General features: G+C 43.4%; 1 protein-coding gene and 2 pseudogenes across 1 annotated transcript in view; 1 reads left to right on the top strand and 2 right to left on the bottom strand.

The window, feature by feature from the left end:
• The window catches only part of LOC111816622, a 15,079-nt pseudogene extending 4,594 nt beyond the window's left edge, over positions 1-10,485 (top strand).
• The window catches only part of Mtmr9 (myotubularin related protein 9), a 56,010-nt gene extending 36,576 nt beyond the window's left edge, over positions 1-19,434 (bottom strand). The window contains exon 1 of the mRNA XM_004630709.3: positions 17,766-19,434. Coding sequence (XP_004630766.1) covers positions 17,766-17,947 — 182 coding nt within the window. The 5' untranslated portion in view covers positions 17,948-19,434. The remainder of the gene's footprint in view (positions 1-17,765) is intronic.
• On the bottom strand, positions 13,287-16,858 carry LOC101560445 (annotated as a pseudogene).
• Positions 19,435-24,719: the final 5,285 nt, after the last annotated feature.

The raw sequence follows: 24,719 nt of genomic DNA, 5'->3' as shown, positions 1-24,719 counted from the left end.
AGAAAAGTATAAAAACCAAGTATAAGAAGTAAAGCCATGGTGTTATATTGAGCTGTAGGGGACTCAGGTCAACAACTTCTGACATTGCCAGTCATGTGGAAGACCTAATATTATTATGGACTACTGGACTACATTGGAATATTTTGCTGAGTTCACAGACCTATAATATGTAAATGACAGAGCTAAACAAAAAAAAGGGGATATAGATGAATGACTATTTGTACCTGTGTATTCAAAATGGTTAGGATAGATATACAGCTACATTCTCTTAATTTAATGAATAGAGGGATTTGTTCTAATAGTGTTTATAAATAGGATATCATGTCTGCATCTTGTATAACAAATAATCACCAGGAAGACAGTATGCCGTGTGTTAATTATTGAAACTGTCCTACTAATTTGATTTGAAACTGTCTCATTGCTATTTGTTTCTCAATAAAATTATGGGGGGAAAAACACACAAAGAGGGTGGTAGAAAGCACAGCTAGAGCAGGGAACCAGGTCTGGAGCCCAGCAATTTCAGAGATGACTTTTGAGGTCTGCACAGTCCTACGGATAATCCACTATGGCTACTAGACTATATTGGATTATTTTGCTGAATTCACGCACCTACAATATTTAAATGGCAATGGAATACCATCTATGACAAAACTAAATGAAAAAGGGGGATATAAATGAAGAACCATTTTGTATCTGGATATACAAAATAGAATAGATATATAGCTACTTTCTCTTAATTCAATGAGAAGATCTGAACTAATAGTGTTTGGACAGGATATCATGTCTGCATGTTGTACTATGAATAACTACTACGAAGACAACAATATGCAGTGCATTAATTATTGTAACTGTCCTACTATCATGTTTTGAAACTGTCTTATTACTATTTGTTTCTCAATAAAATTAATAAAAAAATGCAGCTAGTTAGTCAGATGTAGGTCAAAAAAATACACTTTTCCCCCCAGTATATAAAAAAAGAAACACATTTTAATATAAAGAAATAATGTTAAGCATAAAATAATGAAAACTACATACCATACCTACACTAGGCAGTACTAGCTACATAACTACCAGACAAAGTAGATTTCAGAGTGAGAAGTATTATCAGACTTAAAAGTTCTTTCACAGGATGAAGAGACTGAGTCACCAAGAGGACGTAACAAACGTCATGCACTTAATATTGCTTCAAAATACACAACACAGAAATAGATAAAACTTAAAACTGATAGAACTAAAAGGGGCAGGTCCACAATTATACTCAGAAATTTCAGTATTTCTTTCTTAACTACAGACAGAATAAAGAAACCAGAAATACTGAAGACTGGGACGATACTTCCAACCAACTCTGTCTAACCGGTATCAACCTTCCACCAACAGTCACAAGCACACCTTTTCTAAGAGCACATGGAGACCTAGCCCTTGCGCAGCTGATAAAGCAACCCTCATGCTGCAGAGGCTTTCTTTTCAGCTGGCAGAAGATGATGAACATTTGGACAGAGCTGCTACCAGAATAGCCCACTATTTTCCAAAACAAGAAGAGGGTCCTGCAGGGAGAAGCTGCCAAGAAATGCCCGGGTACCACAAGAACATCAGTTTGGGCTGGAAGACGCCCAAAGAGGCCCTCAAGGGCTCCTACCCTGGAAAGAAATGCCCTGGCTGGTACGGCACCATCTGAGAGGATCCTGAACAACGTGGTGACCGAGGTGAAGATGCAGAGGACCACTGTCACCAAGCCATGACTCTCTCCACAACATCTGCAAATACAGTCACTTTAAGAAGCCCGCAAGAACATGTCCATGCTCCTGTCCCACTGCTTCAGAGCCAGCAGCGATATCATCGTGCTGGGAGAGGACAGGGCCCTGAGTAAAACGGGGCACTTCAACATGCTGGGTCACCAAGCACTGTCACCAAGGAGCAGTTCCACAAGCTCTGGCATGTCCTGCTGCACCCCAAAGGGAATAAAGTTATTTTGGCTGTCATGGGGAACCCCCCCCACACACACATATGGAAAATTTCTGCAAGATAGACCAGATTTGAGCCCAGACCAAAAGTCTCAAATTTGAAAGGACTCAAGTCATGGAAAGTAAATGATCTCAGCAGATAAACTTTAATCAGGTACCAATAACAAAGTAACCTCTAGGAAACACCCAAACATTCAGAAACCAGAGTACTTACAAAGAACCTATAGGGGAAAGAAGAAATCAGATGGGTGCCGGGGAGATGGCTCAGTAGAATAAGTGTTTGCCTGGCAAGCGAAAGGGCCTGAGTTCAATCCCTGGTTCCACAAAAAAAGAAGAAGAAAGAAGAAAGAAGGAAGAAGAAGAATAAAGAAAGAAGAAAAAAGAAAGAAGAAGAAGAAGAAATCAGATGGACAATTAGAAAGTATTTGAACTGAGATATAAGCCATAAAGTTGAGGAATCCTATCAAAGCAGAACTTGTAGTAAATTTACAGTATAGAGAAGCTGTACTCAGTATTCTCAGCATCCACTTTATCAGGTAGCAGCAAGTTAAGCCAAAAGTAGAAGAAATTAAATCATAAAGAGCACAGCAAAACTAAATGGTATGGAAATGAGAAAAACAGAAAAAAAGATACAACGAAAGTGACAAACTTCTAACCAAATTGACCAAGAAAAGATCACAACTTACCAGCACCAGCACTGAGAGTGGAGATCACGACAGACCCTACAGATGATGAAAGAATAACAGAAAATACTGGGAATAGTATTCACTATTTGTATGATTTATACAAAAAAATTCAACAAGGTAAATCAAATAGGCAAATTTTTGAAAAGACACAAACCGCCAAGGAATGTTCAAGAAGAAATAGGCTTACTAACTCTCTATCTAATAAAGAAGCTGAAACTTTCATTAAAATCCTCCCCACAATGAAAACTCTAAGCCCAGATGGCTTTGCCAATGAATTTAACAAAACACTAATGGAAAAACATTACAAATGCAAGACAAACTCATCCAGAAAATTGAAAAGGAGGGAATTACTTAATTCATTCCATGAGGTCAACATTACCCTAATAAAAAAAAGGACAAATATAAGAAAACAATAGACCATATCCCTCATGAACTGAAGATGCAAAAGTTCTAAAGAAAATATTAGCAAATCAAATTCAAGAGCATATAAAAAGACTAATAATATATCACAACCAACTGGGGTTCATCCAGAATGCAATTCAGTCTAACAGTTGAAATCAAGTAATTAATCATCTTACAAACAGAAACTGAAAGCCTTATGTCATCTCAATAGATACAGAAAAGGCATCTGAGGGCCCAGAATGTAGCTCAATGGCATAAGCACCTGTCTGGCAAGCACAAGGTCCTGAGCCTAGTACCAAGAGAAACAGACAGACAGGCACTGGACAAAAATCGAATCTTTTAATCTAATTTTTTCTAAAGTTAGATTAATTTAATCTAAAAATCTAATTTTTAATCTCTTCCTGATTAAAAAATAAAACAAAAAGTCCTCTCAGAAAACTAGGAACATAAGGGAAAGTCTTCAACCAAATAGGAACATTTATTAAAACAAAAGCTCTAATATGTAGCATGTGTAATAATGAAAAAGTAATTCCTTTTTTCTAAGATCAAGATAGCACACACAGACCAGGGAGATGGCTCAGTGGATTAAGCGCTTCCCTGGCAAGCATAAGGGCCTGAGTTCAATCCCTGGTTCCGCCAAAAAAAAAAAAAATTCTTTAATCTTACAGACATATTCATGGGAGTTATGAATATAAAAGTGAAGAATTTGGGGCTGGTGAGATGGCTCAGTGGTCTAAAGCACCTACTTAGAGCAAGCTAAGCTAAGCAAAGCACAGGGACCGCAGTTCAATCCCCCAGCACCACATGCCAGCCAGCCCCCGCCCCCTGGTGGGCTGAGCTGGCCACACACACACAAAATGAATGAATGAATGAATGAATGAATGAATGAATGAATGAATAAATAAAGATAGCACAAAGAACGAGCTCACGCTCTTCTACACAACATTATACTGAAGGAGAAGAAAGGACATCCAGATTGAAAAGCAGTTTGTCTTTATTCCCAGATGGTATGACTCTGTATTCAGAAATTTCAATACTGCTTAGTGGTACAGAATTTGTGTAGCACCAAGGGGAACCTGAGTTTGATCCTTAGCACTGCAAAAGAAGAAATTAAATGAAAACTACAAAATAGCTGACAGAATGAGTAAATTTTGGCTAAGCTGCCAAATACAATAGAAAAATTAATAGGATTATTTTTTAATTAATAGGATCTTTTTTTCCCTAAAGGAAAAAGGGTTTTCAAGGTGGTCAGGGTCTCACTACTAAATCGGACACATAGTGATCCACCTGTTTACAGCCTCCCAAGAGCTGGGATTACAAGTGTGCGCCACCACGCCCAGTCTCAATTGCCAGCTCAGTGTGCCCCGGGGGTGGGGCTGGCACAGCAGGTCGGGGGATCGAAAGGCCCCTGCACCTGCTTGAGATGCTTTAATCAGCTGAGCTATTTGGCCCACCCTAGACAGAGATATTTTAGGTAAGACACAAAATAGCTAAATCTTAGAAGTAGCCTGTATGTCTCCAACAGATGACTAGATAAAGAAAATGTGGTGTTTACACAGATTGAAATACTACTCTGCCATACAGAGAGAGAAGCTTGATCATTTGCAGGAAAATGCATGCACCTTGAGACCATGATGTTAAATGAAACAAACCAGGCACATAAACTTAAGTATCACATGGTTTCTTTTACAGGAGAATCCCAATGTATAAAGAGCAAAATAGAGGAAATAATCGGGAATAAGGAGACACCTTTCTCAAAGGAGAAGGGGCTCAAGAGACGAGAGAGGGGGAAAGGATGACAAGAGGAGGTAAGGCGTGCCATGTGTGCACCAGCTCCACACGAGGAATGGAAGCATCATGCAATGCAAACACACCAATAAAATGGAAAGAAACAGAAGTGTAGGTGAGGGGTAAATCTCCACCTATAAAAGAACAAACCAATAAACCGGACCTCTTCAAAATTTAAATTGCTCTTTGAAAAACTGTTAAAGAGAATGAAAAGATAAAACAGACTGACAGGAAATATTTCTAAATGGCATACCTGACAAAAGAATTAATTACAGAATATATAGACTCTCCCAAACTCATTGAGAACAGGAACAATCCAAATAAAATGGGTCAAACATCCAGACAGACATTCAGCGAAAACAGACAAAAGGATGGGAAAGAAGCACAGGAAAAACCGCTCCACAAACGACATACGGACAGGAACGAGCATTTAAAGGCCTCCCCACCCTTAGTCCTAAGGGAAATGAAAATTAAAACCACAAGGAAACATCACTTACACCTTCTGAATGCTAAAATTAAGGTACTGACCAAGCATATGGAGGAGCAAGAACCCACATATACTGCTGGGAGAAACATAAAACTGCAGGTAAAGCACTTTAGGAAACAGTGTGGCTATTTCTTAAAAACTTAAACACACATCTATATCTGATCCAGCCATTCTACAAGTGGGTAAATACCCAAGAGAAAAGGAATGTTTTGTCCATGCAAAGACTTATACAAGAATGTTCACAGCAGCTTTCACAGACCCAAATAGGAACAAGCCAAATTTCCATCAGCAGGTGGGGAGGACCGCCTGGGGGGCTCTCCTTGAAAAAAAAGCAGTCGTCTCCATTGTGGCCGGGCCTGACCCTATTTCCATGTATTGACAGGTGCAGAGCTGGCTAGAACTTTCCCTTATCTCTTCACTTGGTGTTAAGCAATGCATGTTGGTCTAGCCAAGGTGCAGATGGCAGGCTATGAAGATGACACATATGGGTTTCCCCAGTAACCCCCACCTGCTGTTTTTTTAATATGAACCAGGTAGAGAGAAGCCAAAGCTTCATGCTGTCGGCTGGGATCAAGCCTAAAGACAGAGGCTACAACTTCTTGGGGCTTGAAAGATTACACAGCTGAGCTGAAGCACCGCACCCCAAAACATCAGATACTATCTCAATTGTGTCATGCAGATTACACGGCATATCCTTCTCTACGTATTGCAGAGGTAAACACAGGCCTCCTCCTAGCCCAGCTCACAGTACTCACCTACTTCCTGCCATTCTCAGTCATTCATCCTCAAGACACTCCTCTTTCATGACTGAATAAAACCCGGGTTCAGCCCTGGATCAAGGCCTTTGTTTTGGATAGCCTTCATTATGGCTGGAGTTAGGACCCCTTGGCTCCCCATAACTATAAATATGCTGAGTGTCTTTATTCTTGCCGCGGGTTGCTCTGGAAGTGGTAGATTGGAATTAACTTGATGGGATTCAAATACCTCATCCTTGGGATTACAAATATAAAATTCCTGGACCGAGATGAGGACTGGAAAAGGCTCTCTATAAACAAATGCATAAATAGATACACTGTGGAATATTACACAACGGAATGCCACTCAGCAACCAAAAGAACAGACCTCTGATATGTACAACATGGTTGAATCTCAAAATAATTTATGATGAGTGAAAGACTCAGGACAAAAGCACTGAGTGATTTATCACTCACCTATATACATTTCTAAAAAGTACAAATTAATCTCTCGATGTATAGGTGGAAAGGATCTGCAGGCAGGAAAAAATATACGGAGTAAGGGCTTCATCAGGCTTTCTGGCAACTACAAAGAGTTACAATTTTACCAGAAAAAAGCAATGAAAGCAAGAGGGAGGCAACAGGCAGAGCTAGGGGAAGCCAGGTGCTCGAAACCCAAGTAGAAGTAGCACCCTGACCACCTCCAATAAAAGGGACAGGAGACGAGAGCCAGCCACTTAAAAGAAAACTCATATTTAACATATAAAAGTGCATATACATGTGTGTGTGTGTATATGTGTGTGTGTGTGTGTGTGTACATGTATGCCCACTCTAGGACCACTATACTACACACCCCCCCTTTACCTAATCATTAATTTAACCTTGATATAAAGTCCCTCCTAACCTGCCCTAAATTCCAGAGATAAGGCCTGACAGAGCAAGAGAAAATCAAATGAAGACCACTTAAGAATGTGCGCATAGGAGCCGGGGAGATGACTCAGTAGAATAGGTGCTTGCCTTGAGTTCAATCCCCGGTTCTGAAAAAAAAAAAAAAAAAAAAAAGAATGTGCATGTAGGTGATGGCCAGGGTCTTGGGGCTAGTATCCATCTACGACAGCCCAGGAGACCAAATGGGTGGGGGCAAGTTCCAGAAGTGGGAAGGGAGTGGGCACCCAGAAAAGCCGGGAGGAGCACAGGGCCCTCTGGTCCTCCATCCTTCTAGATCCTCCTTCCCTTGTTAGCCATCTATTCCCCGCCCCCCCCCTTTCCAGTAGTGTTCTCCTTTCCCTGAGCTTCGTGTCTTTAGTTCATTATTGTTTACAACCCCACCTGGCTGTGGAGTAGTGGTGTGGTGCACACCCCGAGATGGGACCAATGCCTGAGAATGGGAGGTAAAGAGGCATTACAAAAAAGGCCCAGGGAGACAGCTAGGCAGTCTAAACACCTGCCCGGCAGGTGCAAGGACCTGGGTTCAATCCCAGTATCACATGCTGCACTGGTCTCACACCATGCCAGCCACTGAAACCAGGCATGGTGGTGCACGCCTGTAATCCCAGCGCTGGGGAGGCTGAGACAGAAAGACCACTAAAAGTCTGAGCTGCGAAGTGAGACCCTGTACCAAATAAACAAATAAATAAATCTTAAAAAAAAAAAAAAATACCAGGAAACTTTGGGGGTAAAAGTTCAATACCTTGATGATAATGGCTTCAAGAATGTGCAAAAACACCAAGAAATATCAAATGTATCTTAAATATGTACAGTTTACTGCATATCAATTATACTTTGATAAAGCTAGGATTTTATTAGTTTTGGTTTTGGCTTAGTTTGGTTTGATCTCACTATGTAGTTTAGGCTGGTCCTGAACTCACTATGTAGCCCAAGCTGGCCTCAAACTCAGAGTAATCCTCCTGCCTCAGCTTCCAGAGTGTTGGGATTATAGGCATGCACCACCACATATATCAGGATAAATATCTATTTAAAATCACATACACATTCTGTTTGAGTTGGAGAATAAATACACGAAATAACCAAATTCTCAGGTTAAAAAGTTTGTAAACATGCATGGTTAGCATTTTCTAAACTTCCACACTATCTATTTTTTTTTTTCATACCACATCTTTTATAAGACGAACTCTGTTTCCTGTTTGGTTGGCTTTACTTAGCACTATGAAGTACAGGAATCACTAGAGGAGTTAAAAAAAATTGCTATTTCTGTAAACTAATAAATTATTCTCCACTCATTCAATGTTTCTAGTAAATTACTACTGTAGAACAGTGGGCTAAGGAAACTGAGTGGCTCCCATGCCAATCAAGCTGACAATAAAGCTGAGCATTACAGGTGTCACCACCAAATCTTATGCACTGTTTTTGCAACTTCCTATGAGACTGTATTTACTTTGAAATAAAATGTTATTTATTTGTTGGTTGACTGGTTTTTCATTTTGCTGCTAAAGGTCAAGCCCAGGGCCTGGCCCACGCTATGCATGTGCTCCACCCATGAGCTATGCCCCTACTGGAAATAAAGGGCTTTCAAATCATAGGAATGCAGCAAGTTTTCAAATACTGTACAGAAACATAAAGGTTCAATAAAAGTTGTCAACATTTTTTTAAAAGAGGGAAAAATGTGTAGCTGGCATTCCAAGTCCACCCTTCTCCTAGCATTAGGGATTAAACCCAAGGCCTTCCTTCATACTGTCACACCCCCAGCCTGTATTTATTTTCTATTTTCAGACAGGGTCTCACTAAGTCACTATATTGCCCAGGCTGTGCTTGAACTTATGATCTTAAGCCTCAGTCTCCAAGAGTGTTATGATTACAGGCATGCACCATCACACCCAGCTCACTACAGGACATTTAACTCATATTACAAATCCAGAGAATTTAAATAATATTTTAACAGAAAGACTTAAAACCCAAGTTATTAGGATAGAGAGCTAAGAAACAGAACTGTACACACTATGACAATTTCCTATATGACAAGTTGGCCACAGATGGGTTGTTAAGATGACAATAGAGGGCCAGCGAGATAGCTCAGCAAATTAAATACCCGCTTAGGCAAGCACAAGGACCAGGGTTCAATCCTTGGCACCACAAGCCATGCCAGTTCTGCCCCTGGGCGCCCTGAGCTGGCCACTGAGACCTGGCGTGGTGGTGTACACCTGTAATTCCAGCGCTGGGGAGGTTGAAAACAGGAGGATCACTATGAGTCCAAGCTGTGAAGTGAGACCCTGTACCAAATACAAAGACAATATAAAGCTTATTTAGTGGGGAAGAAAAGTTAAGTTCTTATCACACTTTGAACAAAGGTAAAACCAAAACAAATTAGAGGTGAATGGTAACATTATAAACTTATCATGGAAGAAGATATAGAATATCTTGGTGCATTTGGGACAGGAAAGAAGTTCTTTTTCTCCTCCCCACAAGTACTACAGATTGAACCTAGGAGACACACATACTGTTGAGTAGAAACATAAATTTTGCATTAAATTCAAGAACTTTGGTTCAACAAAGGAAACAGCAGAGTTACCAGATGAGTGTCAGACTGGGAACTGAGATTCACAATGTCTTGTGCACAATCAATACCAGCTGAGTATACAAGGTACAAGTCAACACACGAAAGCAACAACACACCCAATTTTAAATGTGATCCACAGAAATTAGGTAAATCACAGAAAGGGAGAAAAATGCTAAAATCTCAATTCCTAACAAATACAGAAAAAGATACACTCAACAGTACTGTGCCTATTTAATGAAATGCAAATTAAAACAAAGACACCATTTTACAATCTTCAAATTGACAAAAAGTATGAAAACCAATAATAGCTAATGTTAATAAGAATGTGAGGGTGTTTGCAGCCGCCACCGAGCTGCCATCGCTCTCTAACACCAGCACCGCCTCTCACTCGCTGAGCTCCAGCCAAAGGAGAAGCGGGTAAGGAGATCCCTGTGCCATGGCTCATACCAAGCTGACTGCCCAGAAAATGCACCGGTGGTAAAGCGCCCAGGAAACGACTGGCTACAAAAGCTGCTCGTAAGAGTGCGCCCTCTACTGGAGGGGTGAAGAAACCTTATCGTTACAGGCCTGGGCCTGTGGCACTCCTGAAATTAGACGTTATCAGAGGTCCACTGAACTTCTGATCCCCAAACTTCCTTTCCAGCGTCTGGTTCGAGAAATTGCTCAGGACTTCAAAACAGATCTGCACTTCCAGAGCGCAGCTATTGGTGCTTTGCAGGAGGCAAGTGAGGCCTATCTGGTTGGCCTGTTTGAAGATACCAACTTGTATACCATCCCGCCAAACGTGTAACAATTATGCCAAAAGATGTCCAACTAGCACACCACATACGTGGAGAATGTGCTTAAGAGTCCACTATGGTGGGAAGCATTTCATTCTCAAATTTTTTTTTTCCTCTTCTTCCTGTTTTTGGTAGTTTTGTTTTGTGTTTTTTTTTTTTTTTTAATTTATTTTTTTTAATGTGTGTGTGTGTGTGTGTGTGTGGCCAGCTCAGCCCACCAGGGGGCGGGGCTGGCTGGCATGTGGTGCTGGGGGATTGAACCGCGGTCCCTGTGCTTTGCTAAGCTTGTTCTAAGTAGGTGCTTTAGACCACTGAGCCATCTCACCAGCCCCATTTTTTTTTTTTTTGGTAGTTTTGAACGTTAGGTTTTTTGGTTTTGGGTCAAAAGGTACCTAAGTACATGACTGTGAGTGGAAAATAGGGGACAGAAATCAGGTATTAGCAATTTTTCCATTTTCATTAGTGTGTGAATTTTTATCTTCATGCAGGATGTAAAACATTAATGCAAGTCAAAAATGTTTCAGTGAACAAGTTTTAGCACTTTGACTTTGTAACAATTATAAATAAAAATCTGTTAAATTTTTCTGGAAAATGCTAGCATTTGGATTTTTTAAAAACAAGTAAATTTCTTATTGATAGAAAAAAAAAAAAGAATGTGAGGAATGGGGACTTTCTCTTGCACGTGATAGGAGGCAAATTGCAAGAGTAATTTTGGAAAGAAACATGGCATCAGTCTGTGAGGTGAGATGTGTAGCTCCTGTGCGGTTAGTCCCATCCCAGGCACAAGCTCAGAAACTTTCAGGGCTGTGACAGGATACGAGTACACACAGTTGTCAGAGCTGTTTGTGACAGCAGGGAGTGGACCTAACTAGGGTTTTTTTTTTTTTTTTGTTAGCTCAGCCTGCCTTAAGGGCGTATCTAGTGCAGTTTGTGGAGCTGGAGATCGAACCTCAGTCCCCTGCACCTGACTGAGTTTGCCCAAGCAGGCGCTTTAAACAATAGAGGTAACCCACAAGTCCCCCGGGAGTGGACCTATCTAGAAGGTCTGATGAGGAACAGACTTTAAATTCTTAGGAATTCTATGCTACAGTCACAAATAGTAAAGTGGATATACATATAAAAATAGGAAGAGGTCCTGAAGAAGGGGATTGAGTTAAAATGTCAAGAAACAGAGCAAGATCTATAGCACAACTGTAATCAGCTAATTTAAGCTCATACAAACATGTGTGCATAGTCACAAGTAACAGCGATACAACTTATACCAACAATTAACATGGCTGCCAAAAGGAACTGTAACAGGTAAGAAATGGGCGTGAAAAATAAGGAGAAAAAAGAATAAGTTAAAAAAAAAACAGGAGGGAGATGGCTCAGTAGAATAAAGCGCTTGCCTGGCAAGCACAAGGGTCTGAGTTCAATCCCTGGTTCTGAAAAAGAACCCAAAAAACCAGAAAACTTTTACTGAATCAATTTTCAAAATGGTGAATTTTCAACTAAATAGTATTATCAGCATTTTCTGCACTGGAGGTCCACAAAAAGAAAAAGCCAATGTAATTGTAAGACTTGATATAATCTTATGTACTGAGAGGATAAAATAAAGTGATATAAGCAACGTATACAAAAGCATTCTGTAGAAAGAACCATGATTCAATGCAAGTTGCTACGTGTTACCAGAGGTGAGGCAGCATGCCCAGGAGCACCTTCCAGAGAAGAGGAGTCATAACCAATGAATTTCTCTTTCCTACTCCATTGTAAGGCATGCAGCTTGGTCTTCAGGCTATATCCCAAACCCGACTACGTGGACCACACTAGGGCTTCACTCTGTCACTGCAATCTTTAACTGAACTACTAAACCGTCTGCTAACTGCACCTGCTGCTTCCATTCTTGCCTCTCCACAGCCCCTTGTTCTAAACAGTCTATCAGTTACTATTTCCCTACTGTCAACTCTCCAAGAACCTCCTTGAGACCCACTACTCTGTCTGCAGGATCTTCCACGACCTGGTCTCTGCTGCTCCCTCCACCATCCCCTACCATCTCCCCAGACGCATGAGCCCTGCACTCAACCACTTTTTTTTTTCTCTCTCTCTGTGATGATTAAGCTAGATTGTGTCAACTTGATTGGCTTGGAGCTGCTCAGGTGTGTCTGGTGGGTCACAGACACATGACCTTGGATAATATATATCTGGTCCCTTGCTACAGCACTGCTCCCTGACTCTGCTTCCAGGCCATCATGGAATAAAACTTACTTCACCTCCCCATCTTATATACCATGATTTTCCTGCCTTGAAACAGCCAAGCAAGGACCAAATCTGCTAAACACCACAAGCCAAAGTAAACCTCTCCTCTTTTAAATTCTGGGGGTCAGGTGTTGTGTCTTAGACACAGGAAAGTGACTAGTACAGAAAATTGGTACCAGATGAGTGGGGCCATTGCTATGACTGTACTGACAACATGGCTTATAAGCCTTTGGGACTGGTCTGCAGGAGGAATCCAAAAAGGTTTGAAGATGCAAGATAGAGGAGCTTTAAAATACCGTAAGCAGAGCCTGATGGGTAATTCCGACTGGCAAACACAAGACCAGAATGCTGGTAACTCAGCAGACAGTAAGGCCAGGTTCAGGAAGTTTCAGTTAGGAACAACTGGCAACTGGACCAAAGGACATGTGTGTTACATTCTGCATCCCCCAAAAAAGGTCTACATTTTTTTTTTTTTCCCGAACTATTTTATCTTTAATGACCTGGCATAATTCAAAACATGTTTCCTTTAACGGGGATGCCACCATTACTGCCACACACTGCATTATCAAAGGCAATGAAGAGACTGGATTCCAAAGATGCTGATGCTAAGAAGCCTTCAGGGCTCACGGACTGACGGCTGGTTATGGAGTCTCGAAGGGCAGCAGGAGGCAGACGAGACAGGAGGCAGGAGGAACCTTCCTCAGAGGACAGGACGTGGCTGCTGGGTCATGAGCACCTTGAAGCGCTTCTTGATGGTGATTCAGTGTCGCGAGTACTTGTCGTCTGGGAAGAACCGAGCAGGATGGGCTGAGCATGTCTGTTGTCCCATTGGGTCAAATTTCTTCAACGTATACACCCGGTCTCCCTGCTCGTTCAAGTAATACTGGAGAAACATTGCCACGCTACTCTATCACTCCTCCGCCTCAGCTCAAGGTCTACATTTTGCCCATGCCCTGAGACTTTCTGAGAGACTGAGATTAAGGGCAATGGACTACTGGCAGAAAAATTTCAATGAGGTCCAACATTCAGGCTTGATGTGGGTTTTGCTGACTGCTTTGAGTCATTTTATAATGAGAACCAAGTGCAAAAACCAGAGGCAAAAAATCTGAAAAACAATTTTGTCTCAGGAGGAATCATATACATAAGTGAAGGCCGAAGGACATGTGGTTGTTAAAAGCGATCAATGCCATTGAAGAGGAACCAAATACTCTGTACAAGGACAATGAAAAAAGATGCTTGAGGACATCTCAGGAATAAGCAAGAGCTTAACCATGCAAACATGAAAACCTTTCATTTGAGGAGAGCCCTAGACCTCCTCACTGAGAAAAGCTGCCTAGGGAACTGGTTCTTCAGGATTTGTTTCACTATGCTGGCATCCAGACACTCAACAGGCTGCTGCTGCCATGGTCCAAGAGGGCCCAGCCCTCATTTGGCAACTCCCTGTGCTGGCGGCAGGCTAGTCCATGCGATGCTAGTTTTACCAGAAGGCAGAATGCAAGAGTTGTGGGGTCAGAGACGCCTCTCCTAAGATCTCAAAGGAATGAATGGCTGGGAGACCAGGCAAGAAGCCCGAGAAGGCAGTACAAGAAGCTGTAGGGTGAAGGCAAAGGTGCAATGGAGACTATAGGAAGCTGGAACACGGAACATCTGCTGAAGAAAGCTACAGGCGCTCAGCACAGCCAGCCTGAGAGAAAGGCTGTGTGTAGGCTGAAGTGAAGTAAAGCTATCCAAACCCTTTGTTACTCCATTTTACCACCCTGTGCCCCGGACACTGAATATGGAGCTAGAGCACTTAATGACTACACTGCCAATTTTCAGTCTTGCACTGGTCTCATTCTTCCTGCCTCCCTCTTCCTCCCTTTTGGAATATGAATGCTTATCCTGTGCCATCATACCTTGTGATTATGTAACTGATTTTTACAGAGGACCACAGCGAAGAGTTTGCTTATAGTCTCAGAAGACTTAGATTCTTGGAAAACGTTAAAAGTGTTGTCACTCTGGGGAAGGTGTTTGTTGTTTCATATATCATAACTATATTATATTAAGTGAGCATTAATATATTAATATTATATAGTGAATATAACTATATTATATTCATATATCATAACTACATTCTATTAAGTGAAATTATGACTTTGGATTATTTGGCAATTAAGAATGGTTTAAGGGGATTTATCTGGGTGCCTTGCTGACAAGGGGTGGGATGTGACAGGTAAGCCTGATCATATCAATTTAACTGCTTAGGATACACCCTGGGTTTAGTGGAACACACTTCAGAGTGTGTCCTGGTAGGTCCTGGAGACAGGATCTCGAATACCATATCTGAAACCCTTGCGCATTCCTTGCAGCACTGTTCCCTGCTCTGCTTCTGGCCATCATGAAGTCACAGCTTCACTCAGCCACGCACTCCCGCTACAATGCTCCTGTCTTGGAGCCAGCCACGTGTGACATGATTCTCCCAAGAACAAGAGTCAAGTCAAGCTTTATGTTGTGTCATCAAGTAAGGGAAGGCTGTCTGGCGCACTTTCAGTTGCAGATGTCACGCACGGGCCTGATTCAAACTCTGCATTCACTGTTGTCTACAATCACTGTTCTCTAAAACACTTTCCCTCCAGATAGAACCTCCCTTCCTTCAGGTCCCTAATCGAATGTCATTTCCATTCTAAAGTCCTTTATTTCCCCTTCTGTCACCTACTAGCTGACACTGCCTTTTCTGTATCTGCCAATGGATTTATTTAGTCCGTCTCCTCCCTGGTATACAGGCACCTACCTGCCTCAGTCATCATCCCACCTGCAGAGTCGTCGTCATTCCACCACGTAATGCTCAGAAGAACACAAGTAAATACCACTTGAGGGCAACAATTAAACTCCTACCTAATCACAATCATGCTTTTCCCACTACATCACACTGCTTCCCAGGAAAAGGACCCATGTGTCTACAGCTTGTCACATCTTCCATAAGATTAAAATGTCCTGGCTTATACAGCTTCTTCTTTATACCATAATAAACTCCAGCACCTAGTAATGCTAATATGAGAAAGTGCACGAATAGAGAGTAACCATAAAAGAAAGTCAACTGGAAAGAGTCATGGTCACAGAGACTGTGAATATGTACTCTCTGGTGGCAATGGCCATTCAAGGGCCAATCTTGCTCTTATTTCTTTATGCTATAAGCCCAAGCTACAGAGGAATCTTGAGGAGGATAAAAAAGAATCAGATGTGAGTTCTGACTTCAAAAAGCTAATATAAATACATGTGAAAATTTGAATACTTACTATGAAAGAAATATAATTACGTAGTTACAAGATTTCAAGGTTCAAGGAATTGCTTCCAGTTGTGTGAAGTTGTGCTTTCCCTGTGAAGTTGTGTGTTCACAGAAAATCTGAAAACGATGGCAGCTGAACTGGTTAAACTGAATACTGATCAATGAGTAACAAACGTGATAACCTATCACCTCCTGAAAAACAAGAGCTACATTCTATTCATCCTATACCTTTACTGCCTCACAAAATGTCTGGAACATAAAGGCAGTTGATAAATGTTTAATAAACAGGAGGAGCATGGCATTCCCACAAAAGAGGTCAATAAAGTAAAAGGATAACAGAATGCAAGGCTTTTATGAGCAACAATACATGATGATTAGCTAGTAAAAACAGATCATGAAAAGAAATGGAAGAAAGTTCATGAAATGGAATGGCGAGTAGTAATGTGCCTGATGCAGCAGCACATACCTTGCCATTGCAGCCCTCTGGGAAGCTGAGGCAGGAAGATCACAAGTCAGAGCCTGGACAATTTAGTGACTTTCCAAAACCCTACATTAAGTGCGATGGGGGTAGCTCAGTGTTTCCGTGTAAAACCACTAGGTTCAATTCCTCATTCCACAAAAAATAAAATAAAAATAGAGGAAAACAGGTTAGGGCCAAAATGAAGTGAGAGGAATGCCAGGCTAAGGAGGTACGACTGTATCACACAGAAAGGAAGAGACCACTGGAAAGCTTTGTGTCAGAGAAGATGACTGGAGGAATCTAGTAAGTGCCCTTTGTTGGAATGAATGCAGTCTACCACTGCTTCAGCCAAACCGACAAAGTCGACCATTAAGATGAAAGGCTCATGCTCTGCAGGAATCTCTTAATATACAAATTCTCCTTGCAGCAGTGGAAGAAGTTGTCATTAATGTAAACTAGATGATTAATTTTTCTTCTCCCAGCTAGAACACACAGGAACACTGAGGCGATGGGAAATTTAGTGCCCGTGGAAGTACAGTATAATTTTTGACTTTGAGATTTTGACTTTGCAAAAATCAAAAAGTATGACATGCTTCCCCCCCACCCCCCAACCGGGAATTGAACTCAGGCCCTTGTGCTTGCCAGGGAAGCGCTTATTCCACTGAGTCATCTCCCCGGCCACCCAATGACATGCTTTTAACAGATAGATTAGTTCCTTGAGTACAGATTAGTTCCTCTGTTCTTTCCAAAAGCAGAACTGAGTAAAGATGAATAAGAGACATTAATTTCCCTCCCTGGGAATATTAAAATGATGAGCGAAAGGTAAGAAGTAAGAAATAGCTATACTGACCTGATCCCCACTCCCATACTGGGGACTGCTACACCCGGGCCTTCTGCTGAACTACATCTCCAGATTTCTTGCTGTTTTGTGACAAGGTCTCATTAAACTGCCCACTATGCGCTCCAAACTGGTGATCTTCCTGCCTCCGCCTCTCTGAGCACAGAGACTGCAGGTGTGCAACACCACACCCAGCTTAAACTGGTCATTTTTTGAGAGGAAAATAAAATGGCTTTTAGCATGCAGACCCTGAAAACTACATACTCAGTTCTTTGACTTTTGCCCCAAAGTGATAAAGACTATCGAATCTCACCCAGTTACAACTTCATGAACGTTGATTCACAAGGAGGCAAAATTTTAAATCAATGAAAATCCACCGAAAGGTGCTATGTTCCCAAAATAAGCAGGATAACCGAGTGATCATTTAGAACTTCACCCATATTTAACTGAAATCAGGCATCCCATTTGGACACCTTTTCGTTCGCTACGCCTCAACTCCTGAATCTAGGCCACAAAACGCCACTCAAATCCTGGAACTAGGCTGGGGGGCAAAGGACGCCAGAAAACCCCCGGGAAGCTTTTCCTCGGGAGCCACCGCAGGACCCAGACGACTCACCGCTTGTCGATGGCGTCGATGTTTGAATGGAGGAGCCATAGCTCCTCCGTGTTGTCCTGCCGGGAGGACAGGATCAGGTGGTGGCCAGTCAGGCACAGGGTCCCCTCGACGGCCGCGTAGAAAGGCCGGTGCAGCACCACATTGTCCACCCGTGGGGTCTTGATCAGCTCCGCAAACTCCATGCTCCCCCTGCGGCCCGAGCCAGGGGGCGGCCGGGTCCCCGAGGGGCTGGGCGCTCACACCGCGGCGAGGCTGAGGCTGGCCAAGGACGGCCGGGTACCGGATGGGCCGCGGGGCGCAGTCCCGGGCGAGGAGGCGGCCCCGCCCCAGGCCGGTGGGCGCGGCGAGGCCCAAGGGACGCTCTCGGCCGCCGCCGCAGACTGGCTGGGTCGGGCCGCGGCGCCTCGCAGGCACTTCTCGTTCTCCCAGGCCCCTGACTCGGCCGCAGAGAACGGCCGCGGCTGGCTCCGCAGCAGCCCGCCGCCGCCAAGGCACCAGGGCTCGGGCGGGCAAGCTGGAGGAAGAAGGAGAAGGCCACTGAAGGGCCAGCTGTCCAGCCCGAGCCGCTAGGCACTCCTGGCGGAAGGAGCCGTTCTCAACTGCAGTCCATCGTAACTCCGGGCGGAAACAGTCGAGCTGAAAACTCGGAAGACTGCGAGGTCAGCACCGGAAGTTCGTCTCCGCCGGGTCCGCCGAATACCTCCGGAAACACAACCCGACTGGAATATTTGTTCCTACTAGGAAAGTGCTTTGATTTTACGCCCTCCCGCCGCACACCTCCTTGGACAACGCCCAGGAAGAGGTGATGAGAAGAGGTCCCCCTCCTTTCTCCCTTACTTGAGTAACAGCTTCTCAAGAGGTCTCAGGGCGTGGCACTGCGGTCAACTGGGACGGTTTTTATGCATTCGCCGTGAAGAGAAATCAGTGAACGTGACCAGGGAAAAGTCCACGGACGCAGGAGCTGCCTTGGCGTTGTGACCTTGAGCAAGGAGCAAGAAAGCATCCAAATGCCTGGCAAGGGCAGCTAGATGGGTGCAGATTCGCTGCACGGAGGGGAAGGGATGTCCCTGCAAGGATTTGCCAGAGGATCCAGGATTGGTCGCTACTGCGCAGCTCCCCGCTAGCTGCAAGTGAGCGCAGCTACGCTCTGGCACCCCAGCTACGCCAGAGCTGTACTAGTATAAGTTTTCCTTGTTTGTACCTCCTCCGTTCCCCCACTAAACTGACGTTGTTACTCTAAAGGAAATAGCAGGCAAATATATTTGAGTCCTGGCCAGCTTTTACTTCATTAGTCGTTGAAGCCCTCGCCATCTGGTACCTCAGAACTGTGAGTCGGCCAAAACCTCAATGTGTTCAAAGACCAGACCTCACCAGATCAACACGCTTAAGCTTATTTTGTCTTTGTCCTTTTGGAAATGTTCTCCTCTTGAAGCAAAATTGTGTACAAAATTGCTACCCCAGCAAGCACAATGTAGCTTATTTGTCTGCAAAAGAAAAACACCAACAGAAACGGGATGATAAGGGAAATCATCTTGAGTATTTTTTAACTGGAATTTTTTATCTTTCGTTTATGTGTTTCGTTATAACAGTTACCAGTTGTGGAAGGGAGCATTTAGTTCCAGGATGAAGAATCAGGGAAAGCTTTGTGTAAAGCCCTAAGCTTTGGTTTTTGCCCCTAAGGGAAAATGGTCAGTATCTGCTGGATTGTTAAAATGCAACACTGGAAACCATTAGGTAATTACTTCTGTGAAGTGGAGCTCAAAGCATGGAATCCCCGTAAGGGCTGAGGAAAATAAAAATTCAATGGTAAAAAATAGAACATGGGCAGAGGTGGTGAGCACTTTATGACATATACAGTAGGTGGCAGTGGAGTTCAACAATAACTGCTTGGCTTCCATTTAATCCAAAGACGCTGTAGTCAAACATGTCCAAAATGCCTGGACCCAGAGGACTCAAGGGTTTGGGTGGTGTTTATGGTGTAGAGAACTAACTCATTGCTCTACAGCTGTTATCATTGTTCTCACCAATCTGTGAGATAAAATGGTATTAATAGGTAATAAGAGATGCTACTCTATCAAATTAGCTAACCTTTATTGTGTCCACTTAGTCACTGTGGGGAATGGAAACAACAGCTCTGACACAAACCTCACTCTCCAGATATACCAGCTATTTGGGGAAGGCTTACACACCCCGAAGAAAGAAAAGTAAATGCTTTGAAAGTACAGATTTACTCTCCAGGTTTGGTGTTTCTCTACCTTGGGTTGTTTGCAGAAAATGAGGCAGGTAGTGTGATGAAAGCAGGTTAATAATTCCCCAAAGTAACAGCACATCTTAAGTGGAGTAGGCACTGCCCCTCTCCGTGCCTCATGACTACTGTGGGTGGGCAGCTGCTAACCTCATCTCAGGTCTTGCCCTGGTCCCTCTCCCCAGTATCTTCACCCCAGACAGTCAGGTCCACTTTCATTGCTTTCTGACTTTGCTGCTTCATAAACAGCGTTGCTGTGTCCATAACCTCCCACTAGTAAGTTCTGTGAGGGCAAGGACCATATCTTGACTGTGGATGTGCAGCGCCTACCTTAGTGTCTATATTTATTGACTAGATGCCCTGGACATGTTAACTTTCCATATTGCATCTTGGCCTCCCCATCCCTGATCTGAGTGGTGGTCAGTATGATTGCAGGCCCATATGGCATTATTTTGATGAGAGTGAAGAAGGGTAGTGTTTGTATCATTTCCACCTGTGGGTGTCAAGGTAAAACCAGTAAGTAACTTTTCAGGGACACTAATACTGAAAAGCTCTTACATTTGGCTAGTGGACTGTCGCTGTCAGTGTTTTGATACAGGCTCTCATGTAGGACCCTCTGGAACCTGAAGAAGCAGAGAACGGAGATGCTGTTTGAGCTCTAACAGGCTCAGGGCTGCCTTTTCAAGGCAAATGCCCAGCAGTGGAGTGACACCCACAGTAACACACCTCGGTCCAAAGCCCAAGTCCCTGCTGTCTCACTAATTTATTTTTTTATTTTTAATTTTTAAAAATTTTTTTCTCCCTGTATTTTAGGGAAGGGTCTACAGGGTATTCAGGGTCTCACTAATAGATCAGACTCATAGTGATCTGTCTGTTTACAGCCTTCCAAGAGCTGGGATTACAGGCACATGCCACCACTCCCAGTCTCAATTGCTGTCTTAGCATGCCCCATGGGCAGGGCTGGTGTGGCAGGCCTGGGGATTGAATCCCTGGCCCCTGCATGTCCCACTAATTTAAATCAGACTCATTTTACCCACCTTTTATTAAGATACTGAGCTGTTGCTAATGGGAAAAGGTAGCCTTTCTTAAAAAGCAAAGGAAAGAGAAAGGTCTCACTGGCTTCACAAAAGGAAAGTTGCAGGGACAACGATAGGATGAATAGGTCTGGGTTCAGATCCTGCATCCTCATAGCTATGTTCCTAGGCATAAGCAATCTGGAAAGTTGTGAGCTCCATGTGGCTCCACTTCTGTGGCACTTTTAATGGTAGCTCCCATGGCTTCTCTCTCAGGCGTGGTTTGCTGTCTTCTTACATCTTTTTTAAGATGACCTATGTTCCTGGATTTTTCAAACTTCCGGGATCTCTATTGCATGTTAGGCTTCTCACTCACAGCTTCACACAGTGCCTTCCCAGGGGCACACTGCCTGTCACCCAGGCCTTCTTCTGAAGTCTAGGTGGAAGCCTTCTTAACCTCTGAACCTTTGCATTGTGCATGTGCTTGAGACCAGTCGTATGTGGATGATGCCAAGGTCTGCTGCCGTGGGATCAGTAGCCAGGTTTTCTTCTCTCTTGGTTGTACAGGTTGAGTGCCTGGATCACTAAACACTCTGACCCTGATTCTGAGGAGCAAATTCTCTGTGCTGCCACCATTCTGGAACATGGTGCTCTGCCTCTTTCTCCTCAGAGTAAGGTCTTTCACTTTTGCAGTTTTGAGGCTGTAAAGGGTGGAGTTCTGCTGCTGCTTGTGTTGCCTCCAGACCATCCTTTCCATTCTCTTGTTTCTGCTCAGCAGTGGAGATCCTCTCAGCTCTATCTTTGCAGTCCACAACTTTATTGGCATTTCATTCCTGGACAAACTCATATTTTACATCATCCTTCTGGGTTCTTTGCTGTTGATTCTCAATATAAATCTGACTAAAAGCTGACAACAATAGCCATGCCACTGCATCAGCATTTGACTGCCTTGAAATTTCTTTTGCAATATTGATCAGTCCACTGCTTAATCTCAGTTTCAGGTAAAGTCTCTGAATGGGAGCAAAATGCAGACAAATTTTTTTCCAAGCAATAACGCACATTGCCTGGCGTCCAACAACCAGTGCAGTCCTTCTTCCCAAAAGAAACCTCCCCAACCTGGTATTTACAGGCAGGATTTCTACCAGAAATCCTGGTCTTCTGAGCTCTTCCCAGACTCTCCCATACAGAATAGCTGCAGTGCTTCTGTTTTAGGTGACATCTCCAAATCTTTTTGGTCTCTTCCCATAAGGCATCCCAAAGTCTTTTTTTTTTTTCACCAGGGATTGAACTCAGGCCCTTGTGCTTGCCAGGGAATCACTTATTCCACTGAGCCATGTCCGCGCCCCCTCCCCAAAGGCTTTTGACCGATGTGGTACAGTCATAGCGACAATGCCACTTCTTGGTATCAAATTCTGTCTCAGTTACTTTTGTTGCTCAGACAAAATACCTGACACCCAAAATTAAGGAAGGAAAGGCTTATTTAGCTCACAGTTAGTGGTAGTTTCAGTCCGTAGTTAGCTGGCTCCAAGACAGAGCAGCACATCACAGAAGACAGCAGTTCCTGGCAGCAGAAAACAGCAAAGAGCAAAAGCCAAAAGGGAAGAGCAGTGGCTGCTGCAGCTAGCAAGCCCCTCTCCCTTCCTTATATTGTACGCAGATTATCCGCCCCAGGCAGTGAACACTCACACCCATAATCCCCACATTGGGTTATGAATTAATCACAAACCCTAGAAGCCACCCTAATGACTGCATGAGGCTTTGGGGCAGTAACTAGGCACAAACCATAACAGGCTCAGACACAGGGAGCCCTGATCACTTACTCTTCTATGGATGTTGCATCCTAGAAATCACTGAAAGACTTGGTAACAGCGACTACTGCTATGAGCTTAGCTGTTTTGATGGTCGGGAGTGATCTGTAGGCATTCAGGGGTGAGCTGGCAAAAATGCATTCTCAATGTCAAGTCTGTACAGAGTCTTCTTGTCATTAGCCAGAGCTTTTCTATACCTGAAATGTTCAAAACCACAAATTACACTTTTGAACTGTGCTTCCTTTTCTGGACTTTCTCCATAACCTTCCCCTCCCCCTGCCCCACCTCCAATGTCCATTCTCCTTATCTCAACATCCCTTCCTCCCCTGCCAATGGCCGTTAACTCCCTTGCACTCTTTCAAGGGCTCTTGGCTCCTTCATCTTCAGAAAGGTGGATACTGGGCTTCATTTATCTTTGTAGTTACAGAGTTGAGTCGAGGGATGGTGCGTAGGATGCATTTGATAAGCGTATCTGAAAGAAGCGAGGTGTGGTGGTGCATGCCTCTGCTGAAGGCTGAAGCAGGAGGATTGCAAGTATGGGATCAGCCTGGGCAACTTAGTAACTTACAGAAACCTTGCCTCAAAATTTAAAAAAACAAAAAAGAAATGTAAGGACTGGAAATGTAGCTGGGTACAAAGACCCTGAGTTCAATCCCAGTATTGAGAACATACATGTAAACTGAAGTTCACTTTCCTGGACTCTAGTCTTAAGGAAGCCCAGCCTCAGAGACAAGTGACTCAGCTAAGGTTAAAGGCCTACTTAGTGGGAGTGTGCTTCCTTCTCCGCTGCTGCCTGCTCTAGTCCTTATTTTTGAGGTGCCTGTGGGAGGCATCGGTTTTTTGCTGGTCCAAAGATTAGAGTTTTATTGTTGTTATTGTTTTTGCAGTACTGAGAATCAAACCTCAAGCCCTGTGAATGCCAAGTGAGTGCTCCATCCCCAGCCTCAGTTTAGCCAGATTTTCCTCAAGCCCCTGAACCCTCTCAACCACCTGTGTGTTTCCCTGTCAAAATCTGCACCAAAGAATGACCCACTCAGGGCTTATGTTCAATCACTGTGGACCTCTGAGCTATTTCTCGTTCTCTGTCGTCCCCTAGGAAATGTCCAGCAATGCCAGCTATAACCCTACTACGTTGGTTTATTTAGAATCCTTGTTAGAAAAAAAAAAAGAGTCTTTTTTTTATCTGTTGTTTTTTCCTCTTGTTTTTGTACACACACACACACACACACACACACACACACATACCCTGCATTCTTTGTTTGTCTATTCCTTCTTTCTTTCGTTGTCTTTGTTTGTGGGTCTGGCTTGTCTCTCCCTGCCTGTGGTTGTTTCTTTCTCTCTGTGGTTGTTTGTAATGACTTCCTTAGTTTTAACAAGGATCACTGGGTCTTTTTCTCCTGTGATGGTGGCTGATGAAGAAGCCACTTCCTTACAAATACCAGCTGCTTGCCTCACACATGTACCCTCTCAGCTGGCCTCCACTCTGTGCTTCCTGCAGCTTCTCATCCCTGGGGAGAGGAGGCCTTGGCAACTAGACATGAGGGAACACGTAGTCCCCTGCCTGGCTCTGTTCCTGCTGCCTTGTAGTCAGTTCCTCCATGGAAAAGTCTTCTTGCTTGATTCTCTCTTATATTTTCTCCTTGCTTGCAAAGGTGACTCTGTGTGTGCCTACATGTGTGTGTGTGGGGGGGTGCGTTTGAATGCATACATCCCCCATATTATTTTAATAAGCAATAAAAACCTGGCTTTGAAAACTTTCAATTAGGAATATCTCCTGTGTTAAGACTTGACCAGGTATTCTGTCTTTGTCAGTGTCAACAATAAACCTGGATGCTAAATATAATCTTAAGGACAGATTTATTTTATTTTTTATTATCTTTTTTAAAAA

This window comes from Octodon degus, unplaced genomic scaffold, assembly GCF_000260255.1.
Source record: "Octodon degus isolate 3935 unplaced genomic scaffold, OctDeg1.0 scaffold00036, whole genome shotgun sequence".
NCBI lineage: Eukaryota > Metazoa > Chordata > Mammalia > Rodentia > Octodontidae > Octodon > Octodon degus.
This window is presented reverse-complemented; position numbering and strand designations above follow the sequence as displayed.